This window comes from Suricata suricatta, chromosome 14, assembly GCF_006229205.1.
Source record: "Suricata suricatta isolate VVHF042 chromosome 14, meerkat_22Aug2017_6uvM2_HiC, whole genome shotgun sequence".
Lineage (NCBI taxonomy): Eukaryota > Metazoa > Chordata > Mammalia > Carnivora > Herpestidae > Suricata > Suricata suricatta.
In genome coordinates, this window is record NC_043713.1 from 88,524,293 (window position 1) to 88,546,434 (window position 22,142).

A 22,142-nucleotide genomic window follows, 5' to 3' on the forward strand; every position below is an offset into this window, starting at 1 on the left:
CCGCCCGCGCCATGGAGCCCGGCCGCGGCGGCCTGGAGGCCGTGGGCAAGTTCGAGTTCTCGCGCAAGGACCTGATCGGGCACGGCGCCTTCGCCGTGGTCTTCAAGGGGCGCCACCGGGAGGTGAGGGGCGCCGGTGGGTCCGGACCCAGCCCCGGCGAGGGAGCGATCCCCCAACTCCCGCCGTACACCTGGGACCCCCATTCCCGCCCCACACCTCGGGAAGCCTTCGTCTCCGCCCCAGACCCGGGGATTCTTATGCTCACCCTCCCTCCACGGGCCCTTCATCCCCATCTCCACATCCGGGGCTCCCTCACCTTTACATCTCCCGGACACTTCGTTCCGATTCCACACCTGGGGCTCTCTTCCGGCATCGGAACCCCCCCAGGCACTTACCTGGCCTGGGGGTGGCCTTCTATGGTTCCGGGATTTCTGGCCCCTGAGGAATGTTCACGCTTGGTTTTCAGAAGCACGACCTGGAGGTCGCAGTCAAGTGCATCAACAAGAAGAATCTGGCCAAGTCCCAGACACTGTTGGGGAAGGAAATCAAAATTCTCAAGGTGAGCGGGTGTTGGAGTGGTAGGGGGAGAGGGTGCTGGGGTGAGCCTGCCTTGATCATAAGAAACTTGGGTTTCTGTCCTAGGAATTGAAACATGAAAACATCGTGGCTTTGTATGACTTTCAGGTAAGGCTCTGGGCTGCATGCGTGGTGGGGACGGGGCACATTACCCTCCCAGGCTGGCCTGTGCACAGCTTGGTCCTAGAACCAGGCGAGTGCTGGAGGCTCTGGTCAGTGGTGGAAGGTTCTAGGCCGGTGTCTCATGTTGGGAGAAGGAGCTGAGCACCTGTGTGTGTAGATCTGTCTGGCCTGCCCAGGACTCTGGAGACCTCATTCTCCATTCTCGGCCCAGTTCTGAGCCTGGGCTTCTCCGGGCTTGTTGGGAGGGCCCCGCCGCCCCCGGCTGCCTGGCTGCCACAGCCACCAGGGAGCACCCCTGTTGGAGTTTCTCTTGACTGCCTGAGGTCTGGCTAGCTACAGTGCAGCCCTCCAGGGACTGTCTGGCCCAGTGGCCCTGACCATGGGTCCTGTCCTCAGCGCAGGCGGTCTTGCCGGCCGGGCCCACCTGTCTGGGCTGGCTGGTTGTTGACATTGCTCCGGCGGCCGGGCATTGGCCAGTCTCTCCTTGCGTCAGGCTGGGGGAGGGGAGGGGCCGAGGGAGATTCCTTCTTGCTGGCAGTTGGGGCCAGACAGCCCAGGCCGGGAGGCAGTCAGGCCCAGAGGGCTTAGGAGGCCTCAGCCGGGTTCCCTCACGGCCCCCAGGTCCCAGGGCCCGAGGTGGGGCCCCACTTTGGTGAGTGTCCAGGACCCTGGGCACCCAGTTTGGGGACGGGGAGCCTGAGGCGGCTGATCTGCGGGCCAAAGTGCTGACTAATGATTTTGAAACCTGTTTACGGAGGCCACGGGACCAGCCCCTGGCTGAGGGGAAGTTCCCTGCCCGGCTGTCTATGTTTTGGTGGCCTCCTCCCTCTTCCCCTGCTCTTTCCCCTCCCTCTTCAGAGCTGGGCCATGGCCTTGGGGGCTGTCGCGTGACGTGACGTGACAGGGGCAGGGCACAGGTCCAGTGTGACAGCGAGTACCTGGAAGTCAGGCACTGGGCACAGACACACTCTGTCCTGGGGCCAGCAGAGTGGCCCCCCCCCTCCACCTCCACCTTTCCCTGTCCCCCCCGCACCCATGCTCTCCCTCCCCATCCCGGGGCCGCCGCACACCTGCTTGTGGGCAGCGCCACTTCCTCTCGTGCTGGTGGCGAGTCAGCCTCCCTGCTTGGAGGAGGCCGTGTGGCCTCCCCCGGCCCCAGGGCCTGGCCTCTGCTGGGGCTCTGCTCTCACCCCCAGGGTGTAGGCTGGTCCCCTGAGTCCGTGGACTCCACCGAGACACACGGGACCTGGGAAAAATGGCTTTTAAAACTAGGTAATAAATGACTTAGTTTAAAAAGGTTATGAAAGCGGACTTGGAAGAAGGTAACCCCTTTGCCTGTTGACCCCCATCTTACCCCCAGAGGCCCGCCCCCACTGGTGGTTTCTGGATCTCTCCAAGGACAGGAACACGTTCGTACAAGCCCCTGTGCCACCATAGCATCTGCTGTCCTGCATGTACCTTGGGGAAGGATCTTTGTCACTCCACACAATGTCCTAATGTATGTGAGAAATTACACCCTTCTCCCAAGAAAATTCCCCCTGAACTCCTGCGAGGTTCCTGCCGCTAACTAAGCACAGTGGTTTGGAGCCCAGAGACTGAAGCTAGATGGCCTACTTCCAGTCCTGGCTCTGCCACTTAAAGAAGCTGTGTGTCCTTGGGTACGTGCCGCCATCTCTTCCTGTGTTAGAGACGTGGAGTTGTGCTTGCATCTGGTCAGGGAGCCCTGTGCACGTTCACTAGTCCAGTTGTGGCCGTGGGTGTTCCTCGCGGTCGGGTTGGCTGCCGGCGCCCCAGTGCGGGGCTGACTCGCCAAACCCCGCTGACGGCACGTGGCGTTTTTCTGGGATTTTGACACGGCAGTCGTGTGGGGGAGACTGTCCTTGCCCTCACTTCTGCCGTGTGGGGACGTGAACGTGCTCCTGGACAGGAGTCCTTGGGTGAGGGGGACGCGTGCTTCCAGTCGGGGACAGCTGTTGGATTGGGGCCCCCAGAGTGAGCCTGAACACGCAGCGGTGCTGCCATCAGAATGGCCGCTCTCCCTGCACCCTTGCCGGGGGGCAGTTTTCAGACTGGCGGTGGTGGGAAATGGCCTGTCCGTGTGTTTTCACTTGTGAGTGAGGCTCAGCATCCCGGTGTGTGTATTAGGAACACCACCGGTCCTGCGCGTGATCCCTGTTGGCCTTAATCACTGGGGCTGCGGTGGGACGGGCCCCCAGGTGAATTGTCTTTCCCTGAGCCCAGCTCCTCCATGATTTCACTCTGATGACGTACCTTGGGCAAGCTGGTCAGTCTCTTGGTGTCTCAGTGTTACCTGTAAAATGGGAGATAATAGTACACCTATGTTGTAGGGTGGCCGTGATGAGAACCTGGATTGATTTATGTCAGGTACTTGGATCTGCAGCTGCTGTGTAACAGGTGCTATATCAAGGTTGATTTGTAGGAGCTCTTTATATATTAAGGAAGTCCTTTTGTGATTGGTTGCAAACATTCTTTCAGATGGTGGTTTTGTGGCTCTTATGTAATTAGGGACATTTGCCAGGCTGATGTGGCTGCCTGATGGGGGACCTTCAGGACTCTGTTCTGAGTGTGGTATATGGTATCTGGACATGCTCTTCCCCAGGGAGGGTGGCCATTGCAGGAATCAGGATATAGGACTGCGCCTGCCCAGCATGCCCCAGGTGGAGGGCTGATGGTTACAGGCCTTGCCCTCCCCCTCCCGAGGCCGCTGGTTCCCACAGCTGGGCGTGACTCACTCCCCCGGCCACCTGGCTGGGGAGAGTGGGCCCACCTCCTGCTGACATGTGGCCAGTAGAGACCTGTGTCCTGCCTTTCAGGACAGTGCCAGTCCTCAGCCTCGCTGTTTCCTCTCTGAGAGGGGGCAGGGCCCGGGGGACAGGATGCGGGCCTCGTGGGAGCCCCTTGGCACCAGCTCAGTTTTAATTTAGAATTTGGAAGCATAATGCATCCTGGGCAGTAGGAGACGCAGATTACGGTGCCTTAGGAAGCACTGTGCGCGACTCCTAGGTGAGGGGAGAAATAGGGCGTGCTGCTGGCCCTGGTGACTCAGGCCCCAGCTTCTCCCTGTGTGGGACTGTGCCCCTGCCATTCGAGGGGACTCCTCCCTGCCACTCTGTGGGCTCTCAGTGCCACGCTGGCTGCTGGGGCCCTCGTGCCCGCGCCGGACCCCACTGCCAGCTGCCCGGACGGTGCCCTGGAGCAGAGCTGCTGCGGGCACATGCACGGCACGGCTGTGGACTCCCTGGGTGTGCGGCGGCCGCGGCTCAGTGAGCTCCGACAGTGGGTGTAGACTGTTCGCCAGGGACCATACCAGCGCCGCCCCCCTGGCCCTGAGTGTCCTGGCATTTCCCGAGAGGGGCGCGGGCCCAGCGTGCGGGAGGAAGGGAGCAGCAAGGCCAGGCCGTCCTCTGGGGAGCTGCCTGCCGGCACACAATGGGCAGCTGGGGAGTCTCCCCGAGGAAGGCGGGTGGGCTGGGCATCCTTCCCTTCTTGGAGCTGTCTGGAAGGGCTCGCCTGGGGCGGCCGGCAGCCCTGCTACCAGGGGCGGCTCTGTTCTGGCTCCCGGCCGGGCCGTGACCACCTTCCTGAGCTGAGACAGCCGGCCCCCGAGGAGTAACTAGCTAGGCCAGTGCTGGCCCACCCCGAGTGCCCCGTGGTGGGGCCCATCCTCTGCCAGGCTGCCCAGAACACCTGGCCTGGCCCCGGGGCCTGCGGGACCCTGCCAGGGGAGGGAGAGGGCTCTATTTCATCTCCCTGTACCAGGCGCACAGGTTGGGGATCCTCACCCTCTTTCCTGGGGCTGCACAGGGAGGTAGTCGGGGCTCGGTGTCCTGCCCAGCTCTGCCCACCCCAGCCAGCTGTGTGACTGGGGCGGAATTGTGGGACCCCTGTGTGTCCTGTTTCCTTACCTTAGGTGAGCGGTGAGGCACCTGGTGTGGACATGGGCCTGGTGGGCCTGTGCCTTGGTCACGTTTATATTTCTTTCTTTTTTTAAGGTTTTTTTTTTTAAAGAAGCTTTTATTATTTATTTATTTATTTATTTATTTATTTAATGTCTTATTTATTTTTGATACGGAGAGAGACAGAGCATGCGAGGGGGAGGGGCAGAGAGAGACAGAGACACAGAACCGGAAGCAGGCTCCAGGCTCTGAGCTGTCAGCACAGAGCCTGATGCGGGGCTTGAACCCACGAACGTGAGATCTGACCTGAGCCAAAGTCAGAGTCTTAACCGACTGAGCCACCCAGGTGCCCCTTAAGTTTTTTTTTTGAGAGGAAAGAAAAGGAGCAGGGGAGGGGCAGTGAGAAAGAGGGAGAGAGGATCTGCAGCGGGCTCTGTGCTGACAGCAGAGAGCCTGACACGGGGCTCGAACTCACACACCAGCTCATGACCTGAGCTGGAGTCAGTCGTTTAGCTGACTGAGCACCCCCGGTGCCCCACGTTCATGTTTCTGTATCGACGTGATAATGGTTTTCCAGAACCTGCCATCGGAAGCGAACACGCCGGTAGTGCCCGTCCGCCTCCCCAGAGGCCAGCTCTCTGGTGGAGGTCATCTGGGCCCCGGGGAGCGATCATGGTCTTTTCCAGTGTGTAGAATGAATCTAGCCTGACCCCCAGGAGGCGGCTCTGTGCCTGGAGCCCGTGTGGCCTCTGCTCACACCCCAGGGAGCCGGGGAGAGCCGCACTTAGCCTGCGTGGAGGCCGGCAGTGGAGGGACCCAGGGTCCATTTGGGTTGTGCTGGGTGGGCAAGGGCAGGCCAGCTGTGGCCCCGGAGGCAGTGCTGACCCCCCGTTCCCCCCTGAGGGGCCCCCAGCAGTGACTGTATGGCCCCGGGTGGACTGGACAGGGTCCTGGGCACCGAGCCTGTCTGGAGAAATGCCCCACCCAGGGCCCCCAGGGCCTGGGGAGGCTTGCTGCCTGCACCTTCTGCTCTTTGTCAGAGCCGGAGACCATGCTTGCCGGGCTCTCCTGGGACCTGGCCTGGTGTTGGCACAGGGGCAGGCTGAGGACAGGCATCTGGGCCTCAGTGGGGACATGCCCCAGCCAGTGCAGTTGGGACATCACAGGCCTCCGAGGGCCCACCTCCCAGGTGGGGAGGCTGGCATCTGTCCCAGGGTGGTAGGGGACCCCTGCGTGGCTTCCTGGGTCTCCTGAGCCGGAATGCCCCGTAGTGAGGTTGGCTTGGTGCCCCGCCCTCTGTGCCCCTTGCCTGGGAGAGCCTGCTGGGGGGGAGGCTGACCCCCGGGCAAGGGCAGAGGGACAGCAATCGGAGGAGGAGGCACCCAGGCCCCATCTGGCTGCTGCGCCCTGACTGTGCACTGAGGGTTCGTGCGCCCCAGTGAGGCTCCCGCATGGCCTCAGGAAAGGAAACCTCCCGGAAGGTGCTGTGACCTGTAGGGATGGGGCCTGCCTGGGGTTGGCAGCGGCCAGGGGACCCGGGGGGCCTGTGGGATAGGGTCTTTGGAGAAAGGGCATCTGCCATCATATCTGGACTGGGTGTCGGAAAGGGGTGTGGGGAAGGGCCGAGGTGTCCCAGGTTCTTGGGCACAACGTCGACTCCGTTGTGACTTGTGTGGAGGAGACCTTCTTTCCAGGAGAGGTTGTGGGGTCTGGGCACCCCTCTGTTGGGGGAGAGGCAAGGGGACAGGTCAGGGGTCTGCACTCTGCTCCCGCCTGGCACTGGCATTCTCAGCAGTCCTGGCGCGTCACTCCCTGGGGACATCCAGGGGAACGGATGCTGTGTCTCTATATTGCCTGTCACTTTGGCCCTGCCTGCCCTGAGTTTGGGGCTCTTCTGAGAGCTAGAGGTGCCGGCGCCTGAGTCCCAGCTCTGCCCCTCTGCTCTGGGCCGCTCAAGACAAGAGTGCTTGTCATGGTCCTCAGAGCCCCCTGGTCAGTAGTAACTGGAGCGTGCCCAGCGGGCACCCGAGTGGCCACGGTCAAGGCGATTGCAGGCAGGGAGCAGGCGGCCTGAGTGATGCCATCTCCTGGGCTCTCTCTAGCACCTCCCTCTGCCCTCTGGGGTCCTCTGCCTGCAAGCCTCCCACCCCTCCTGGCCATCAGCCCCGCCCAGTGTGTGCCTGGGGACTCCCTGTAGCTGCCCTGTGTTATCTCTCACCTGCAGCTGCTGGGAAGGACCTGCGTGTGTGGGGAGAGCCCCTCCCCCTCCCCCGAGTGACAGGGAGCTCAGGGCGGGGTGAGCCGGAGCAGGCCCCACCCCCCATGCTTCGGGGCCTCCACGGACTTGCTTCCCTGCACAGTGGGGGGTGGCAAGTTGGGGCTGTGTGTGGAGCACAGAGAGAGAGAACTGACTTGTGCTGTGGCTCTGGGCCCAGTGCCCTGCTGGCACCGAGGTGTAGGGACCTTGCTGCTGGCTGGCAGAGCCCCAGCCTGGGGAAGAGCTGGGGACATCTGTCTGCAGGACAGCAGAGAGGTTAAGAGCCTGCCCGCCTGGCCCACCTGGCTTCCGGGGCCTCGATGACTTGGCTGTGACCTGGGGTTCTCAGCGGCACCTCCCGCCAGCCACATCCAGGTGGGGGCGTTGTGCATGTGGAGGATGCTGTTGGTGGGGGCTGCCTGTGAGCCGGCCTGGGGTCTCCGCGGTCTCATGGGGGTGGACCCCGCTGAGGATGCCAGCAGCACGCGAGGCCACAGGTGGCCGGGAGCTGAGCCGGAAGCCGGCCTGTGCTGGGCTCGGGCTGGCAGCGCCGACCTCATGTGTTGGCATCTCTGATGCTGGAGTCGAGGGGTTTGTGGGTCAAGGCCCTCACACCCTGGCTGTGTCCTTCCTGGGGACCCTGGAGACCTTTGGCAGGGTAGAACATTAAGCTGAGTCCTGTCAAAACCTCAGGGCTGGGCCTGACTCTGATCTTGACAGTGACCTGGGCAGTTGAAGGTTGCCCATGCCACCTGCCCCCCCAGACCTCAGCCTCCTTCCCAGACTTGGAAAATGGAGTGCTCTGATTGGCTGCCCCTCCTGTCATTCAAGCCCAGGTGCAGATGACCTCAGAATCAAGCCCCCCACCCCCCCAGCCCTGGGGCCATCAGGCCAGCAGGTGCCCATGCTTGCTGGCATGGAGGGCCTAGGTGCCGAGTGCCTGGGTCACACTGAGGCTCAGGCGAGCTTCCTGGAGGACTGGTGGGGGCAGGGGGATGGGGGGAAAGTGCTCCCCTCCACTTCTCATTGCCTCCTCTGTGTCCTGCAGGAAATGGCCAATTCCGTTTATCTGGTCATGGAGGTGAGTTCTTCCCGCAGGCCCGCTATGAGGGTGAGGAGGCTGGGCCCTGCTGGCTCCTGGTCCTTGTCACCTGGGGGTTGGAAGCTGGTTGCATATCCATGGGGGTGACCGGACGTCTCCACTGCCCTCTTCAGTATGGATTGCAAGGGACACCTGGCCCAGGAAGGAGGCCGGGAGCAGGGGAGCCGGTGCAGGGTGGTGGGGAGAGCGGGCCGGGCTGCAGGGTCGGTCACGGGCACTGACCGGGCCGTGCGCTGCTGTATTGCAGTACTGTAACGGCGGTGACCTGGCTGACTACCTGCACAGTGAGTGGACACCCCTCGGCCCTGGGGGCTCCGTGCTGTCTCACCCCAGCCTAGCCTGCAAGCTAGCCTTCCCCCCCCCCGCCCCTCCGCACTCGCTAGAGAAGACGGAAGGGGCCGTGAGTCCCCACTGCAGACACATGTGGTGTCACAGCCGTTGGGGACAGTCTCTCGGGACAGATTCCATCAGGAAGAGCCCCTCTTGAATGGGGCCTGAAGTGGTTTGTGGAGATGTGTTGCCTTCCGATGCCCCCCACCCCCACCCGGCCCTACAGGGTCCCCGAACTTGACCATCTGCTCTGCAGGGCCCCCAGCAAGGCTTGGCTTCCCATGGGGGGACCCTAGGTGCCTCCAGTCCCCTCACCCTGAGGGCAGGCCCTGGGGCTCAAGGGGTAACTGAGAAAGGGCGTTAGGACAGCAGCGCCTGGTGGCAGGTGGGGCGGTGGCCCTGAGGCCCGAGGGGCGGGAGGAGGTGTGGGACCGTGGGCGGGAAGAAGACGCCAGCCGCCTGGCGGTGGGGAGCTCGGGTCGGGCCATCGTGACTCACAGGCTTGGCTACCTCGGGCCTTCAGGGGGCCCCACGAGGCGCCAGGCGGCTGGGAGGGGCGCGGAGTGCGAGGCGCCTGGGTGAGCCGCGCCCCCGTCTCCCCGCAGCCATGCGGACGCTGAGCGAGGACACCATCCGGCTCTTCCTGCAGCAGATCGCGGGCGCCATGCGCTTGCTGCACAGCAAGGGCATCATCCACCGCGACCTGAAGCCCCAGAACATCCTGCTGTCCAACCCCGGCGGGCGCCGCGCCAACCCCAACAACATCCGCGTCAAGATCGGTGAGGCCCGGGCCGGGGCCGGGGTGCGCGCGGGGAGCCCCTGGAGCCCCACCGCCCTGCTCACGCGCCCCTCCCCGCCTGCAGCCGACTTCGGATTCGCTCGGTACCTGCAGAGCAACATGATGGCGGCCACACTCTGCGGCTCTCCCATGTACATGGTAGGTGGGCCGCGGGCCCCTCCTGCCGCCTCCCCTCGCCTCCTGCCACCTCTGGCGGGGACGCCTGGCTGCTGCTGGCACCGGGCCTCGGTCGCCGTGCGCCCCGGTGCGGACCTGTGCCGTTGACCCCGCAGGCCCCCGAAGTCATCATGTCCCAGCACTACGACGGGAAGGCCGACCTGTGGAGCATCGGCACCATTGTGTACCAGTGCCTGACAGGGAAGGCGCCGTTCCAGGTGAGCGGGCCCAGGGCAGGCGCGGGCTGGCTCCCCTCTGGGTCCCGGCTCGGCCACCAAGCACTGCCCCCCCCTGTAGCCGTCCCTCCCTGGAGCGCAGTCCCCCCACTGTCTTGTCAGGCCCGAGGCTGGAGTGTGCGGGCTCCGGAGTGCATCTGTGCCCAAGTGTCTGCACCAAGTCTTGAGTCCTCCCGCACCCCGCCCCCCCACCAGCCCGGTGCTGGCATGATGCCCTGTGTTGACGTTACCACATTTGAAAAGCAGCAGCCTGCTTGGCAGTGGGACCCCAGAGGGCTTAGGGCTCTGAGCCCCCAGCCTGGGCTGGGTGTACCAGGCAGCTCTCAGCTGTTGCCAGCTTGCCCCTTAGCCTTCTTTGCCTGCCCGGTGACCTAGGCTGGCCCTCTAGCTCCCCGCACCCCTCCCTGTCCTGGAAGGTGGGGTGCTTTTGCTCTTGGCCGTACGCTGGTACTGGCATCAGTACCTGGTACTAACCAGTGTGCAGTGAGCAAACAGATCACACACGTGCCAGCGGGCGGCCCCCGTGGGGTACAGTGCCCACCACGAGGGAAAGCTTATTCTGGGTCCCTTGCAGTGGTGGGGCTCGTGGAGTATTTAATTTCAACAAGCAAACATCCAGTCATTCCAGAGGCCTGGCCGCCTCGCTTCTGGCCCACCTGATTGTCCTGTGCGGCCCCGCAGGTCTGCAGCATGGGTGGGGGCGGAGGGAAGCCCGTCCCAGGGAGCTCAGAGGGCATGTGCTGCTTGGTCCAGGGCCCCAAGTGGTGGCCGGGGGACCTCACATGACGCCCTCCCCCACCAGGCCAGCAGTCCCCAGGACCTCCGCCTCTTCTATGAGAGGAACAAGACCCTGGTGCCCACGTAAGTGCCCCCACCCCGACCCTGGTGCCCACTTCCGTGCCCTCTCCCCGGCCCTGGGTGGGCAGCTGTGTCATCTGTCTTCCGGCCCTGCCGCAGCATCCCCCGGGAGACGTCTGCGCCGCTGAGGCGGCTACTGCTGGCCCTGCTGCAGCGCAACCATAAGGACCGCATGGACTTCGGTGAGCGGGGCCTCCCGGCCGCCTGCCCCCACCCTGGGCCCCTGGGCGCCCTCAGCCCCTGGCCAGCAGCCTGGTTTTGCTGCAGGAAAGCCCTCTGGCAGGCGGGCGGGGGCCAGCCGGGAGCACCATCCTTCCCCCGGGGGCTCCTGGGGTCTCGCTCACCCACTCTCCCTCCTGCAGACGAGTTCTTCCATCATCCTTTCCTTGACGCCAGTGCCACTGTAAAGAAGTGTGAGTCCCTGAGGGTCTGGGGGCCCCCAAGGCCGTGGGGGGCTGGCAGCAGCTGATGGGCACACAGCAGATTTAGAGGGATAGGGGCTGGGGGTGCCCCTGCCAGTGCCTGGGTCCCCGGGTGGGCGACGGCAGGTTCCGCTCAGTGTGCTGGGAGCTGTGCACCTGCTGCCGATGGGCTGGCCGGGCTGGGGAGGGGTGGGGACGGTGCCTGCGTGCTGACTTGTGCCCTCGCCAGCCCCTCCCGTGCCCGTGCCCTCGTACCCGAGCTCCGGGTCCGGCAGCAGCTCCAGTAGCAGCTCCACCTCGCACCTGGCCTCCCCACCGGTGAGTCACCTGCTGGGGGCCAGGCCCCAGGCTTCTCTCCCCTGGGGTTTGGAACGTGAGGGGTCACACTAGGGTCAGAGCAGTCTCAGGACACTCCCCTTTATTTCTGTGGGTTTGTCTGATCCGCTCACACAAGATGCCCGGACACATTCTGATTATAAAACGATGAAGCGTGAGAAGCTGGCAGAAACCCCTTTGGGCCCCCCCCCCCCCCGCCCCCCGGCCCTTGTGTCCCAGAAGCAGACCCGCTAGGTGTGGGGCCGTGTGCTTCAGGGCCTCCGTGAGTGCTGGTGTGCACTCCTGGGAACGGGGGCAGGGAGGCCTTGTGTCCTGGAGCCGGCCAGGCAGTGCCCGACCCTCGGCCTGGGGGCCGGGTGAGCTCTGCTGAGGGTGTGCAGAGGCGGCCCTTGATGCCTGCTGATGCCCAGCACAGACGGCCTCCCTTTCAGGCCTCTGCAGAAGTGATGGAGAAGCAGGGTGTGTGGGGTGTCACTGGAACAGGGTCTCCCCAGGAGCTCCGTCCAGTGACTGGCCCTGTGGAACCCAGCCCGATGCCAGCTGGGGACACAGCATTTCAGAAACTCCCCATTTCAGAATGGGAGAAGGGGTGGTCCCTCGGGAGGAGAGCATGTCATCCCCTTTCTCAGCACCCAGCGCCATTTTCACCCAGGCCCTGGGGCCAGGTCTCAGTGGCCTCCCCTCTGACCCCCAGTCCCTCGGGGACATGCAGCAGCAGCTACAGAAGACGCTGACTTCCCCCGCCGACGCCGCTGGCTTCCTGCACGGCTCTCGGGGCTCCGGCGGCAGCAGCAAGGACTCGTCCTGCGACACGGATGACTTTGTCATGGTCCCGGCCCAGTTTCCAGGTTTGCTTCATTGTGAGCTTGGGAGAGTGTGCTTGCAACCCTTTGTCTGCCTATGGGCCCTCGGGATGGGTTCTGGGAGCTCCATACCAGGGCAGCTTGGCTATAGTGTGCAAGCGGAGTCTTGCCAGTTACCAGCAGGTGGTTGTGGACCAAGTGCCTGTGCTCAGGCCTGGCCCTCCACCCTCCCCACCATACGGAGCGCCTGCTCGCAGGGAGAGAGCTGCCAGCTCAGTAGTGAGCTCATGCAGTGCTCAGGACTCTGCGACAGGCCCAGCCCCTCCCCCAGCCTTATCCTGGGGTCCTGAGGGCTTCTTGTGTGCCACTTCCTTTTGCTGCCCCTGCCCGCCCATGACTGGGTGGGAGTGGCCCTAGGCCCACATGGGGCAAGACGGGGAGGGCCATGGGAGAGGTTGACGGGGCAGCTGTGGGACCCAGGGTGCCAGTGGAGGGCTCAGGCCTGGACTGGGAGCCAGGGATGCCCACCCTGGAGCTGGCTGAAGGCTGGAGTATGCACAGAGCACCCAGGGTCTCCCTTTGGGGGCCCTGAGGTCTAGTCAGGTGAAGGGAGTCGAGGTGCACACGGCAGTGGGACTTGGGAGCACCAGCTCCTCCCCCTGATTTGTCTCATGGAGCCCTGCCCGGAGCCTGCAGCCAGTCTCTGGAATTGGGTGTGGGGTCACCCGGGAGCCAGGATGGGCGAGGTGGCCCAGAAAGGTGGGATGCACACTTGTCCTGATGCCCCGCCTCCCCCGTCTCCCGTCCGCAGGTGACCTAGTGGCCGAGCCGGCTGGAGCCAAGCCTCCACCGGACAGCCTGATGTGTAGTGGGTAAGCCCCTGCCCTGCCCCCTAGTCGTTTTGGGAGAGGGGCATGCTGGCTCTGGCGGGTTGTCCTTCTGCCCTGCCCAGGTCTAGTTGGCCTGAGGTGTGTTCTGCCTATGTGCTCTGTCCCCACCAGGAGCTCCCTGGTGGCCTCAGCTGGCCCAGAGAGCCGTGGCCGGACGCCATCTCCTTCCCCGCCCTGCAGCAGCTCTCCAAGCCCCTCCGGGTGAGCGGGGGCCGGGGGTGCAGCTGGGAGCGGCCCAGAGGCCGGGTTCAGGCCTCTCACCCCGGGTCTGGCTTTGCAGACAGCACTGGAGCCGGGAGGTCCTGTCTTGGTTCAGGCCTCGAGGACACTGGGCTTCTCATGGGTCAGAGGGATGTAAACCCAGGGGTGGGAGCTGCAGGGCTGCAGGGACCCCCAGGGACCAATATTGCCACCCCCCCCCCCATCCTGCAGGGCTGGGTGGGCTCGGGTTCCCAGAGCCAAGGTGGGGAGCAGGCCTAGCCTCACTGTCCTTTGCCTGGCATTTTTCCATGTGACCCAGTGGCTGGTCCCATCCAGAAGCTCCTTGGGCACAGTGTGAGTGGGGTGGGTGAGGTGTGAGCAGTTCCTGCTGCCTGCGTGGTGGCGGTGCTGGGCACACACAGAGGTGAGGAAGCAAGTGGCCTAGGTGGCTTCTGTCCCAGCATGTTTGAGCCTAGGGTTCAGCCCGGTGCACTGTCTCTGTTGACCATTCCCCCCCCCCCGCCGCCCCCCCCAGCCGGGCCGGCCCATTCAGCAGCAGGTGTGGCGTGTCTGTCCCCATCCCAGTGCCCACGCAGGTTCACAATTACCAGCGCATCGAGCAGAACCTACAGTCGCCCACCCAGTACCAGACCGCACGGTGAGTATAGTCAACCCTCACCACTGACTCCGGTGGCTGAAGGGGTCCCCCTAGTGGCGAGGCCTGCCCTAGAGCGCTGTAGTCAGATTTCCTCTGCAGGGTTCTCCCGTCCAGTGTTGTGGACTGTGCACTGTGTAACTCACCATCACAGTTTGTATTGTGAACGTGCAGAGATTCTGCGTTTGTTTTTTCTGGTAGATATCACTGTTGTGTTTTATCTTAGAGACAGAATGGAGTGCATAGGTGAGCGGTGGAGAGGGGCGGAGGGAGAGAGTGAGAATCCCAAGCAGGCCCCGTGCTCAGTGTAGAGCCTGACTTGGGGCTTAATTTCACGGCCTGCGATTGTGACCTGAGCCTAAATCAAGAGTCGGATGCTCAACCGATTGAGCCACCCAGGCAGCCCTACAAGACCCAATTTTGGTTTTTGACAAATTCTAGTGAACACAACAGGAGAAGAAAGCCCTTTTTTGGTAATTCCCAGAAGGCCCTGCAGACTAGGAACTGTGGCCTCAGGCATGGGAAGCTCCAGAGACAAACGGGGTCTCTGCTCCCTAGTTCTCACTGTAGCCAGCAGGGTGAGGGTCCGTCTCCCTTGAAGGCTCCTAGTGAGCCCGTTACTCGAGTGGCAGGGACGAGCTGTCTGGCCTGGCCGTGATCCTTCCCACGCGTGGCTGGGGCCTCACCTCGTGCCTTCTCGTGCCCCCAGGTCCTCTGCCATCCGCAGGTCGGGCAGCACCAGCCCCCTGGGCTTTGCCCGGGCCAGTCCGTCTCCCCCATCCCATGCCGAGCATGGAGCTGCCCTGGCCAGGAAGCTCTCCCTGGGTGGGGGCCGGCCCTATACACCATCTCCACAAGGTGAACCTGGGCGTCCCCTCGGGCCAGGGCGGGGGTGGGGAGACTGGCCCTCTGCCTGGGTGTGACCCTGGTGACCCCTCTCTCCTCAAGTTGGAATCATCCCCGAGCGGCCAGGCTGGAGTGGGACACCCTCTCCCCAGGCCCCTGAGATGCGGGGCGGCAGATCCCCCCGCCCAGGTAGGCGTGGTCCTGCCCAGGGCAGGGGGGGAGAGTCGGCGAGGGCTCTCACAGCTCCCTTCTTCCAGGTCAGGGGAAGGTGGGGGTCTTGCGAGATGGTTTTCACCGTCTCCAGCTCAAGCCTGGAGGTTGTGCTGGTGCGCTCGGGGATTCGGGGTCTGCGCCCCCCACGCGGTCTGCCTGTGGAGCAGTGAGGGTGGAAGGGAGGCTAAATTGAGGACCTTACACACACACTCATGCTTGGTGGGGGCGTGTGCCGGGCCAGGTGGCCCCCGCATGGCAGTGACCGGGCTCTGTCCTGTCCCGTCGCAGGCTCCTCCGTGCCCGAGCACTCTCCCCACTCTGCTGGGCTGGGCTGCCGCCTGCACAGCGCGCCCAACCTGTCCGACCTGCATGTTGTCCGCCCTAAGTTGCCCAAGCCCCCCACGGACCCGCTGGGGGCAGCGTTCGGCCACCCCCAGTCCAGCCCCCCGCAGTCCTCCCGCGTGCTGCAGTCTTGCCGGCCCCTGCGAGGCTCGCCCAAGCTGCCCGACTTCCTGCAGCGGAACCCCTTGCCCCCCATCCTGGGCTCCCCCACCAAGGTAATGGGGCCCGGAGCTCGGTGGGGACAGGGAGGGAGGGGCCGCCCAGTCCTGGGAAAAGATCTCAGGGTGGCTCTGTACTGAGGACCCCTTCCCATGCACCTCCTTAGGCCGTCAGCGTCCTGCCTGGCAGGGTTAGGGGACAGGGGCCTAGGGATGGGGAGCTTTGGGCCCAGAAATGCAAAAGGTACCTGACATGCTACAGTTTGGCCCTGGGCAAACTGGGCCCTTGCTGTGAAGTGCAGCCTGGCTGCACAGATGCAGATGCGGGGGTCCTGAGGTGCACACGCATGTGCGTGGAGGGTGTTGCCTTCCGTCCAGTGTGTGCAGGTCTCATGTCTGTGCCTTGCAGACCTGGGGCTGCGGCCACACGGGTGCTGGGCTGCTGAAGTACTCATGGTGGCCCTTCTGCGCCGTCTGCTCCTCCTAGGCTGTGCCTGCTTTTGACTTCCCCAAGACCCCCAGCTCGCAGAACCTGCTGACGCTCCTGGCCCGGCAGGGCGTGGTCATGACGCCGCCTCGGAACCGGACGCTGCCTGATCTGTCAGAGGCGGGACCGTTCCAGGGACAGCAGCTGAGCCCTGGCCTGCGGCCCACCGAGGACACCAAGAGCCCCTTTGGCAGGTGTGTGGGAGGGACCCCTCCCCCTGTCCCCTTCTCTCTGGGGCAGGAGGAGAAGCCCGGAGTAGGCCTGTGTGTGGGGAGGGGCTTTATCTGCACCTCCTCCTGCACTAACCCTTTCTGGGGGACACTGCCTGCCCCAGGGTGGGCGGGGAGACCACGTGGCCAGCACACGGGCAGCCAGTGCCGCGTGAGGTCTGCGGAGGGGCTGTGGCTAGGCGAGGACAGGACACTCACCACTGCTGCTCGCCCCGCAGGTCTCTCAGTACCGGGCGTCTCACCGATCTGCTCCTTAAGGCTGCGTTTGGGACCCAGGCCCCTGACTTGGGGAGCACCGACAGCCTGCAGGAGAAGCCCATGGAGATCGGTGGGCGGGTGGGGGCTGCCCCTGGGTGGCTGGTGGGGTGGGCAGGGCGCTGGCAGCAGGGTCTGAGCGCCTCTTCTTTCTTGCAGCGCCCTCTGCTGGCCTCGGAGGGACCCTGCACCCCGGAGCCCGTCCTGGGGGGGCCAGCAGCCCGTCTCCTGTGGTGTTTACCGTGGGCTCGCCCCCCAGTGGGACCACGCCGCCCCAGGGCCCCCGTGCAAGGATGTTCTCAGGTGAGGACCGTGTGGTGCTCCCCGAGGCTGCAGGCAGTAAGTGGCACACGCAGGTGCGTCAGGTTGGGTCAGGAAGCCTGAGGTGCTGTTGTCCTCACGCAGGGCAGGGATAGTGCGCACAGCGCCCGTCTCTGCGGCCGCCCTGGGTGCCAATCCCAGGGCACGCAGACACACCCACAGCCATGGCTCCTGGGCTGGAGGGGCCCACTGCACTGGGGCAGGAGCCAGGGTGGCCAGCAGGAGGGAGGGCGCCCAGCTGGGGTTGGGGGGGGGGGTCTGTGGGGAGTTGTGGGGAACATGTCCTGCACGTGGGGGTGTCACAGCAGGCGTGGGGCTGCTGCGCCCCGGCCTTCTCCCCACAGTGGGCTCCTCTGGCTCAGTCGGTTCAGCCGGCTCTTCCTCGGCCCGTCACCTGGCTCCCGGGGCCTGTGGTGAGGCGGCCCCGGAGGTCCCGGCCCCTGGCCACTGCCGCAGCTTTGCTGACCCTGTCACCGCCAACCTGGAGGGGGCTGTGACCTTCGAGGCGCCCGACCTCCCTGAGGAGACGCTGATGGAGGTGAGCCCCGCGTGCGGCAGGCCCACGGGTGGCGGGGGTGGAGTGGGCCGGCGCCCCCTCCTCAGCCGCCCGCTTCCCCCCAGCAAGAGCACACGGAGATCCTGCACGGCCTACGGTTCACCCTCATCTTCGTCCAGCACGTCCTGGAGATTGCGGCCCTGAGGGGCAGCACCGGCGAGGCCACCGGAGGCCCCGACCTGCAGCTGCAGGAGAGCGTGGTGGCCGACCAGATCAGCCTGCTGAGCCGGGAGTGGAGGTGGGTGTGCCCCACGGGGCTCGGGGTTGGGGGGCGTGGGGAGGTGGGTCCTGTGGGGCCTCTGAGCCACCTGACGTGGGTGCTGCCTTCCAGCTTCGCGGAGCAGCTGGTGCTCTACCTGAAGGTGGCCGAACTGCTGTCCTCGGGTCTGCAGACCGCCATCGACCAGATCCGGGCCGGCAAGCTGTGCCTGTCGTCCACCGTGAAGCAGGGTGAGTGCTGGGGCCCCAAGAGCGCTGGAGGCTGGAGGCTGGGCGCGGGAAGGCCAGGGAGGGCCTGACTGAGAAGCCAGGCAAGGCGGGTGGGAGGGGGTCGCCTGGGAGCAGCAGGGGTGCGGGGGAGGTGCTCCCAGGGAGGAGCCCGAGCTGACTGGCCGTGCCTGGCCCCCTGCTGGCAGTGGTGCGGAAGCTGAACGAGCTGTACAAGGCCAGCGTGGTGTCCTGCCAAGGCCTGAGCCTGCGCCTGCAGCGCTTCTTCCTGGACAAGCAGCGGCTGCTGGACCGCATCCAGAGCGTCACCGCTGAGAAGCTCATCTTCAGCCACGCGGTGCAGACGGTAGGTGCGGGGAGCGGAGGTGGTGGGGGCTGGGAGGGTGTGACCCGGTGCTGAGCTGGCACCCTCCAGGCCCAGCACACGGGCCCCACGGCCCTGGGGGTGCCCCTCCCGGCACCGCTTTGTGAGACTGACTCCTTGTCCCCAGTTGCAGAGCCCGGGGCCTGCTTCTGAAGCTGCGCTGTGGGCGAGTGCCCTCCAGGGGACTCCGCGCAGGCAGCCCCGCGCGGTCATGTGGCCCATGGGCAGCAGGGCACCCACAGGGGCCTGGGCCTTCTCGGCTTGGGGTCTTTCAGAGAGTTGGCTCTGAGGAGGTGGTTGTTTCTGAGAAAACGTATTTGTGTAGCATAAATGCGCAGCCCGAGCAAAGGTCTGGGGGAGGTCAGCCCCCTCCTCCCGAGAGGTGACTGCTGGTGAGTTAGGCCATTGCAGTAGTGACCCCACCTGCCAACGGGGTGCCTTGCCCCGCAGCACCGGCCCACCTCAGGCAGTGTTGGCCGGCTGGTTGCCCGAGGCTATGGGAAACTCTTTCTGGGCCCCTTAGTGGCCCCAGCAGCCCTCAGGGCGTGCCCCCGACATGTGTGCCAGCTGGGCCTGTGGGGGGTGTCGGGGCAGCTGGGCTGAGCCCCCCGCCTGCCCGGACCAGGTGCAGTCGGCCGCCCTGGACGAGATGTTCCACCGTCGGGAGGACTGTGTCCAGCGCTACCACAAGGCCCTGCTGCTCATGGAGGGGCTGCAGCACCTCCTCACCGACCGGGCGGACGTGGAGAACGTGGCCAAGTGTGAGTGCCGCGAGACCAGCCCTGGGGGAGGGGGGCGGGCAGAGGGGGGCCGCACGGGCCCCTGACCGCGTCTCCCTCGCCGCAGGCAAGCTGTGCATCGAGCGGAGACTGTCCGCGCTGCTGAGCGGGATCTGTGCCTGACTGCGGGGTGCCCGGCTCACCGCGCCCCAGCGGCCGGGTCTCCTGCCAGTCCCGCAGGCGTGGGGGCGGCCAGCTGGCCGGGCTTGAAGAAGGGACGAGCCCACGGCCTCGGTGCTGCTTGCTGGTGCCAGGGAAAGGTCGGGGGCTCCCGCGTCTGCATCCTGAGCCCTGCCGCGGTGGGCTTCGGGGTGCGGGGAGGACTCCGGACGACCACAGTCCAGGCCGGGGCCCCCCCTGCCTCGCAGACGGGCGGAGCTCCCGGCCAGCTGTCACGACTTCCCTTGGACGCCTCAGTGGCAGGGAGCACGTGTGGCCGGACCCCAGGGCAGCCCTGATGCCCGCCGCTGTGCGGAGGATGAGCAGAGGCGCCGAGACTGCTTGGCCCAGGAAAAGGTGTGGCCCCCTCGTCCCCCTCCTTCCCCAAGACCACCCACCCAGCTTTGTGAACCACGGAGCACTTTATGCCGGCGGCCCTGGAGCAGGACTGCCCGCCAGGTCCCGCCTGTCGCTGCGGGGCGTGTACATGCCTGTACACATGTATACATACATACGTAGCCGTGCGGGCGTGTGCCCTGTGCCCGCTGCCTGGGGCCCTCTCTGGGAGACACAGGCCTCTTATTTAAATGTTCTTGTAGGGACAGACAGTACGAAGCCCCGAGCTTTCTGAACCCAGGACAGACTTGAAGTCTATTCCACTTTACTCCTGAAATGTGTCTTATTTTTCTGCAGCTCTTTTTTTTAACAAAAGAAGAAAATTTGTAGTTTCAGATGTTTGTTTTGGAAGGGTGGGGCCGGATGGGTGGGTTCTGGGTATTGTGCACACACAATGTGGGTGGCGGTAGGAGGTGCCTGTCAAGGTGGCCCTGTCCCCGCCAACCCCCCCCCCCCCCACCTGGCCAGGGGCTCTTTGTGCAAAGCCTCCCATCCAGGTCTCACGGTGGGTTTTGATGCCAAAGTCGTGTGTGCATGGCCCCTTCCCCCTGCCCCACGGCAGGCTGGGTCCTGGCTGCCACTGGGAGGCTGGGGGTCCTCCTGGCCTGCCCGGCCCCGCCTCGCCCCCCTCGTCTGCATCCTGGAGAGGGCAGAGGAGGCCTGCCAGAGCCCAGGCACCTGGGCGAGGGGTGTAGTGTCTTACATCAAGACATAGACATCTTTGTGTTTCTTCGCGATACTTGAAATATTGCCACTGTGCTTGGACTTGGACGCAGCCCTGTGACTTGTTCCTCGCTGCACGGAACGTGTTCGTATTTATTGCTTTATGGCCGGCTGAGATCCAGGGCCACCGGGAGGCTGGCACCACGGGAGGGGACTCGTGGGTGCCCACACGGGCTGCCAGTGGGCCCTGTTCTCCACGAGGCTGTGCCTGGTCCTTGGTCTACTTTAAAAGGAGTTTTGTGTGATCCCCCCCTACCCCCAATTTGCATTAAATTGTGTAATACCGATTTAAAGAAATAAACCTTTGGAACTGAGTGGCTGTAGCTGATGGTTGGATTGTCACCATCTCCGGTGTTGTGTCACACACTGTGTCCCAGGCGGCCTGCAGTAGCACGTAGAGTCTAGCCCTGCACATGCTGGCCACTGGGCTCAGCCTGGGCACAGACCCCCAGGGCTCAGGTGCACTGATGTGAGTTCGAGGCTGTGTCCATCCCCCGGCCACCAGGGCTGCCTGTCCTTGTCCCCGGGCGTCCGCCCAGGAGGGGATGCAGGTTGTGAGGGGAGCCAGCACATTCCCCACACGCTGCCCAGCCCTGTGGTTCTGCCCTGATTCCGGGCTGTGGTTGGCTGCGTTTCCTTTATGACTGGTGACCTCCGGCACTCGTTCACATGCTCAATGGGATGGCTGGCCTAGCTCGGATGAATTGGAAGATTTGCAGTTTTAAAACTACCACTGTTCTTGTAAGTTTTAGAAATACCTCATTACCAAACCGACTAACTGCCGTCCTAGTGAGAGCTTGTGCAGAGATGTGCCGGGGGCAGCGGAGGGCGGGGCCTGGAGGCCTCCTGGCAGACAGACAGGCAGGCTGGCAGTGCTGGTGGGGGAGGGGAGGACAGGTGGGGCCCCCATCCCATCGGCTCTTTGGGGCTCCTGGTATGTTAGTTACATGAAGGAATGCCCAGAGGGTTAGGGCAGTCATGGCATTTTGTTGCCAATTCAGAGTCCCCACAGGCTCCCTCCCTGACCCTCCCTCTTCTCTGGTTGTTTACACCTTGCGTGGGTGGGGGACATGTTACAAGGACGCATGCCATCTCCCTGGGGCCATATCACACACACACATGGTGCCCGTCCATCCGTGGGCTGGACAGATGTATGACGGCATGTACATATAGAGTGGCCTCCCCCCCCCCCCCCCTCTGTTCTGCCCATTCCTCCCCTCCCCCAGTTCCGGCAAACCTGCCATAATTTTGAGTTTTCTAGAACATCCAAGAGTTGGAATCATATAGTTTGCAGCCTTTCTGGACTGGCTTCTTTGATTTAGTAAATACACACTACAAGTTCCTCCGTGTCTCTTCATGGCTCATTTCCTTCTGGCTCTGAATATCACTCCATTGTTTGGATGGGTCACTATCCAGTCACCAAGTGAACAACACCTCCGTGTTTCCAAGGTTTAAGGATTATGGCTAAAGCTGCTATAAACACGCCCTGCTCGGGAACCTGGCGGGAAGGGGCGGGCCCAGGAGGACTAGTCCCCTTTCTCGAGGCCTCCCAGGCCCCTGCACGTTCCAGGCACATTCATAGGGGCCCTTGGCCAGGAGGACAGGCTCGGGCTGGCCGCTGGAGCTGGTGTGGTCTGAGGATGGAGCAGATCTGCTCCCCACACGGCGGGTCGCAGGGAGCCTCTCCCACCTACCCTACCAGGGTGCTTACCTTCTGCCTGCTTCACTTCTCCCAGGACTCTTGGGCAGGCTCAAGGCAGGAACAGGTGAGTCTCCCTCCCTTCCCACCTGATGGCCTGGCTGGGGGGGCTCCTCAGGGGCTGCACTCAGCACAGCCTGGGGCTTGGGCCTGCCCCTAAGACCTCTCTCTGAAGCCTCTGCATTGAGCCCTGCTGGGCGGGTCTCGTTGGCCGGGTTAGTCCTGGACGCCCTCCACTGGGGGCCCTCCGAGCTTCGAGAGCAGGGAGGGAGCGTTCCCTAAGAGGGCATCTGTGGGAGGAGGGTGGGGGGGTTGCCCTCTGCAGAGGTGGCCCAAGAGGTGCTCTGCCACCTGAGTTCCCCAGGTCACACATGACCCGGCCCTTCTGTCAGCCCTAGGCCCCGGAGGCTGCCGTCTTCCCTCCTGCAGAGGGGGTGGGGACTGTCCTGGGGCTGGTTCAGCCCAGGGGAGCCACCCTCACATGCGTGAGCTCCTTCTCAACTCAT

At 64.2% G+C, this 22,142-nt stretch overlaps 1 protein-coding gene and 1 long non-coding RNA gene across 7 annotated transcripts in view; one reads left to right on the top strand and one right to left on the bottom strand.

The window, feature by feature from the left end:
* The window catches only part of LOC115277605, a 2,426-nt gene extending 1,731 nt beyond the window's left edge, over window positions 1-695 (bottom strand). Inside the window, exon 1 of the long non-coding RNA XR_003902432.1 lies at window positions 317-695. This is a non-coding gene — a long non-coding RNA (uncharacterized LOC115277605). The remainder of the gene's footprint in view (window positions 1-316) is intronic.
* Window positions 7-20,252, top strand: ULK1 (unc-51 like autophagy activating kinase 1). 6 transcript variants are annotated; one of them, XM_029921866.1, is made up of 28 exons: window positions 7-122; window positions 467-559; window positions 643-684; window positions 7,922-7,954; window positions 8,223-8,259; window positions 8,911-9,084; window positions 9,169-9,242; window positions 9,377-9,478; window positions 10,299-10,357; window positions 10,454-10,536; window positions 10,717-10,767; window positions 11,006-11,094; window positions 11,765-11,960; window positions 12,727-12,787; window positions 12,917-13,006; window positions 13,542-13,664; window positions 14,371-14,519; window positions 14,610-14,696; window positions 15,009-15,277; window positions 15,708-15,901; window positions 16,156-16,265; window positions 16,352-16,495; window positions 16,858-17,051; window positions 17,135-17,307; window positions 17,401-17,519; window positions 17,705-17,862; window positions 18,506-18,641; window positions 18,727-20,252. In XM_029921866.1, exons 1-28 carry the CDS (start codon window positions 12-14, stop codon window positions 18,780-18,782), a joined length of 3,207 nt encoding a protein of 1,068 aa, XP_029777726.1. In that variant the 5' UTR covers window positions 7-11; the 3' UTR covers window positions 18,783-20,252. The 6 variants fall into 6 exon arrangements, with proteins under 6 accessions (XP_029777726.1, XP_029777728.1, XP_029777729.1 ...); XM_029921867.1 differs by having other exon boundaries at window positions 12-122; window positions 11,807-11,960; XM_029921868.1 differs by lacking the exon at window positions 14,610-14,696.
* Window positions 20,253-22,142: the final 1,890 nt, after the last annotated feature.

Bases quoted from the DNA above. Each gene is read 5' to 3' on its own strand.
- ULK1 (XM_029921866.1), top strand. From the start codon at position 12: ATGGAGCCCGGCCGCGGCGGCCTGGAGGCCGTGGGCAAGTTCGAGTTC. The intron at 11,095-11,764 runs GTGAGTCACCTG...ATTTTCACCCAG, and splicing joins CGCACCTGGCCTCCCCACCG to GCCCTGGGGCCAGGTCTCAG. The intron at 16,496-16,857 runs GTGAGGACCGTG...TTCTCCCCACAG, and splicing joins CCGTGCAAGGATGTTCTCAG to TGGGCTCCTCTGGCTCAGTC.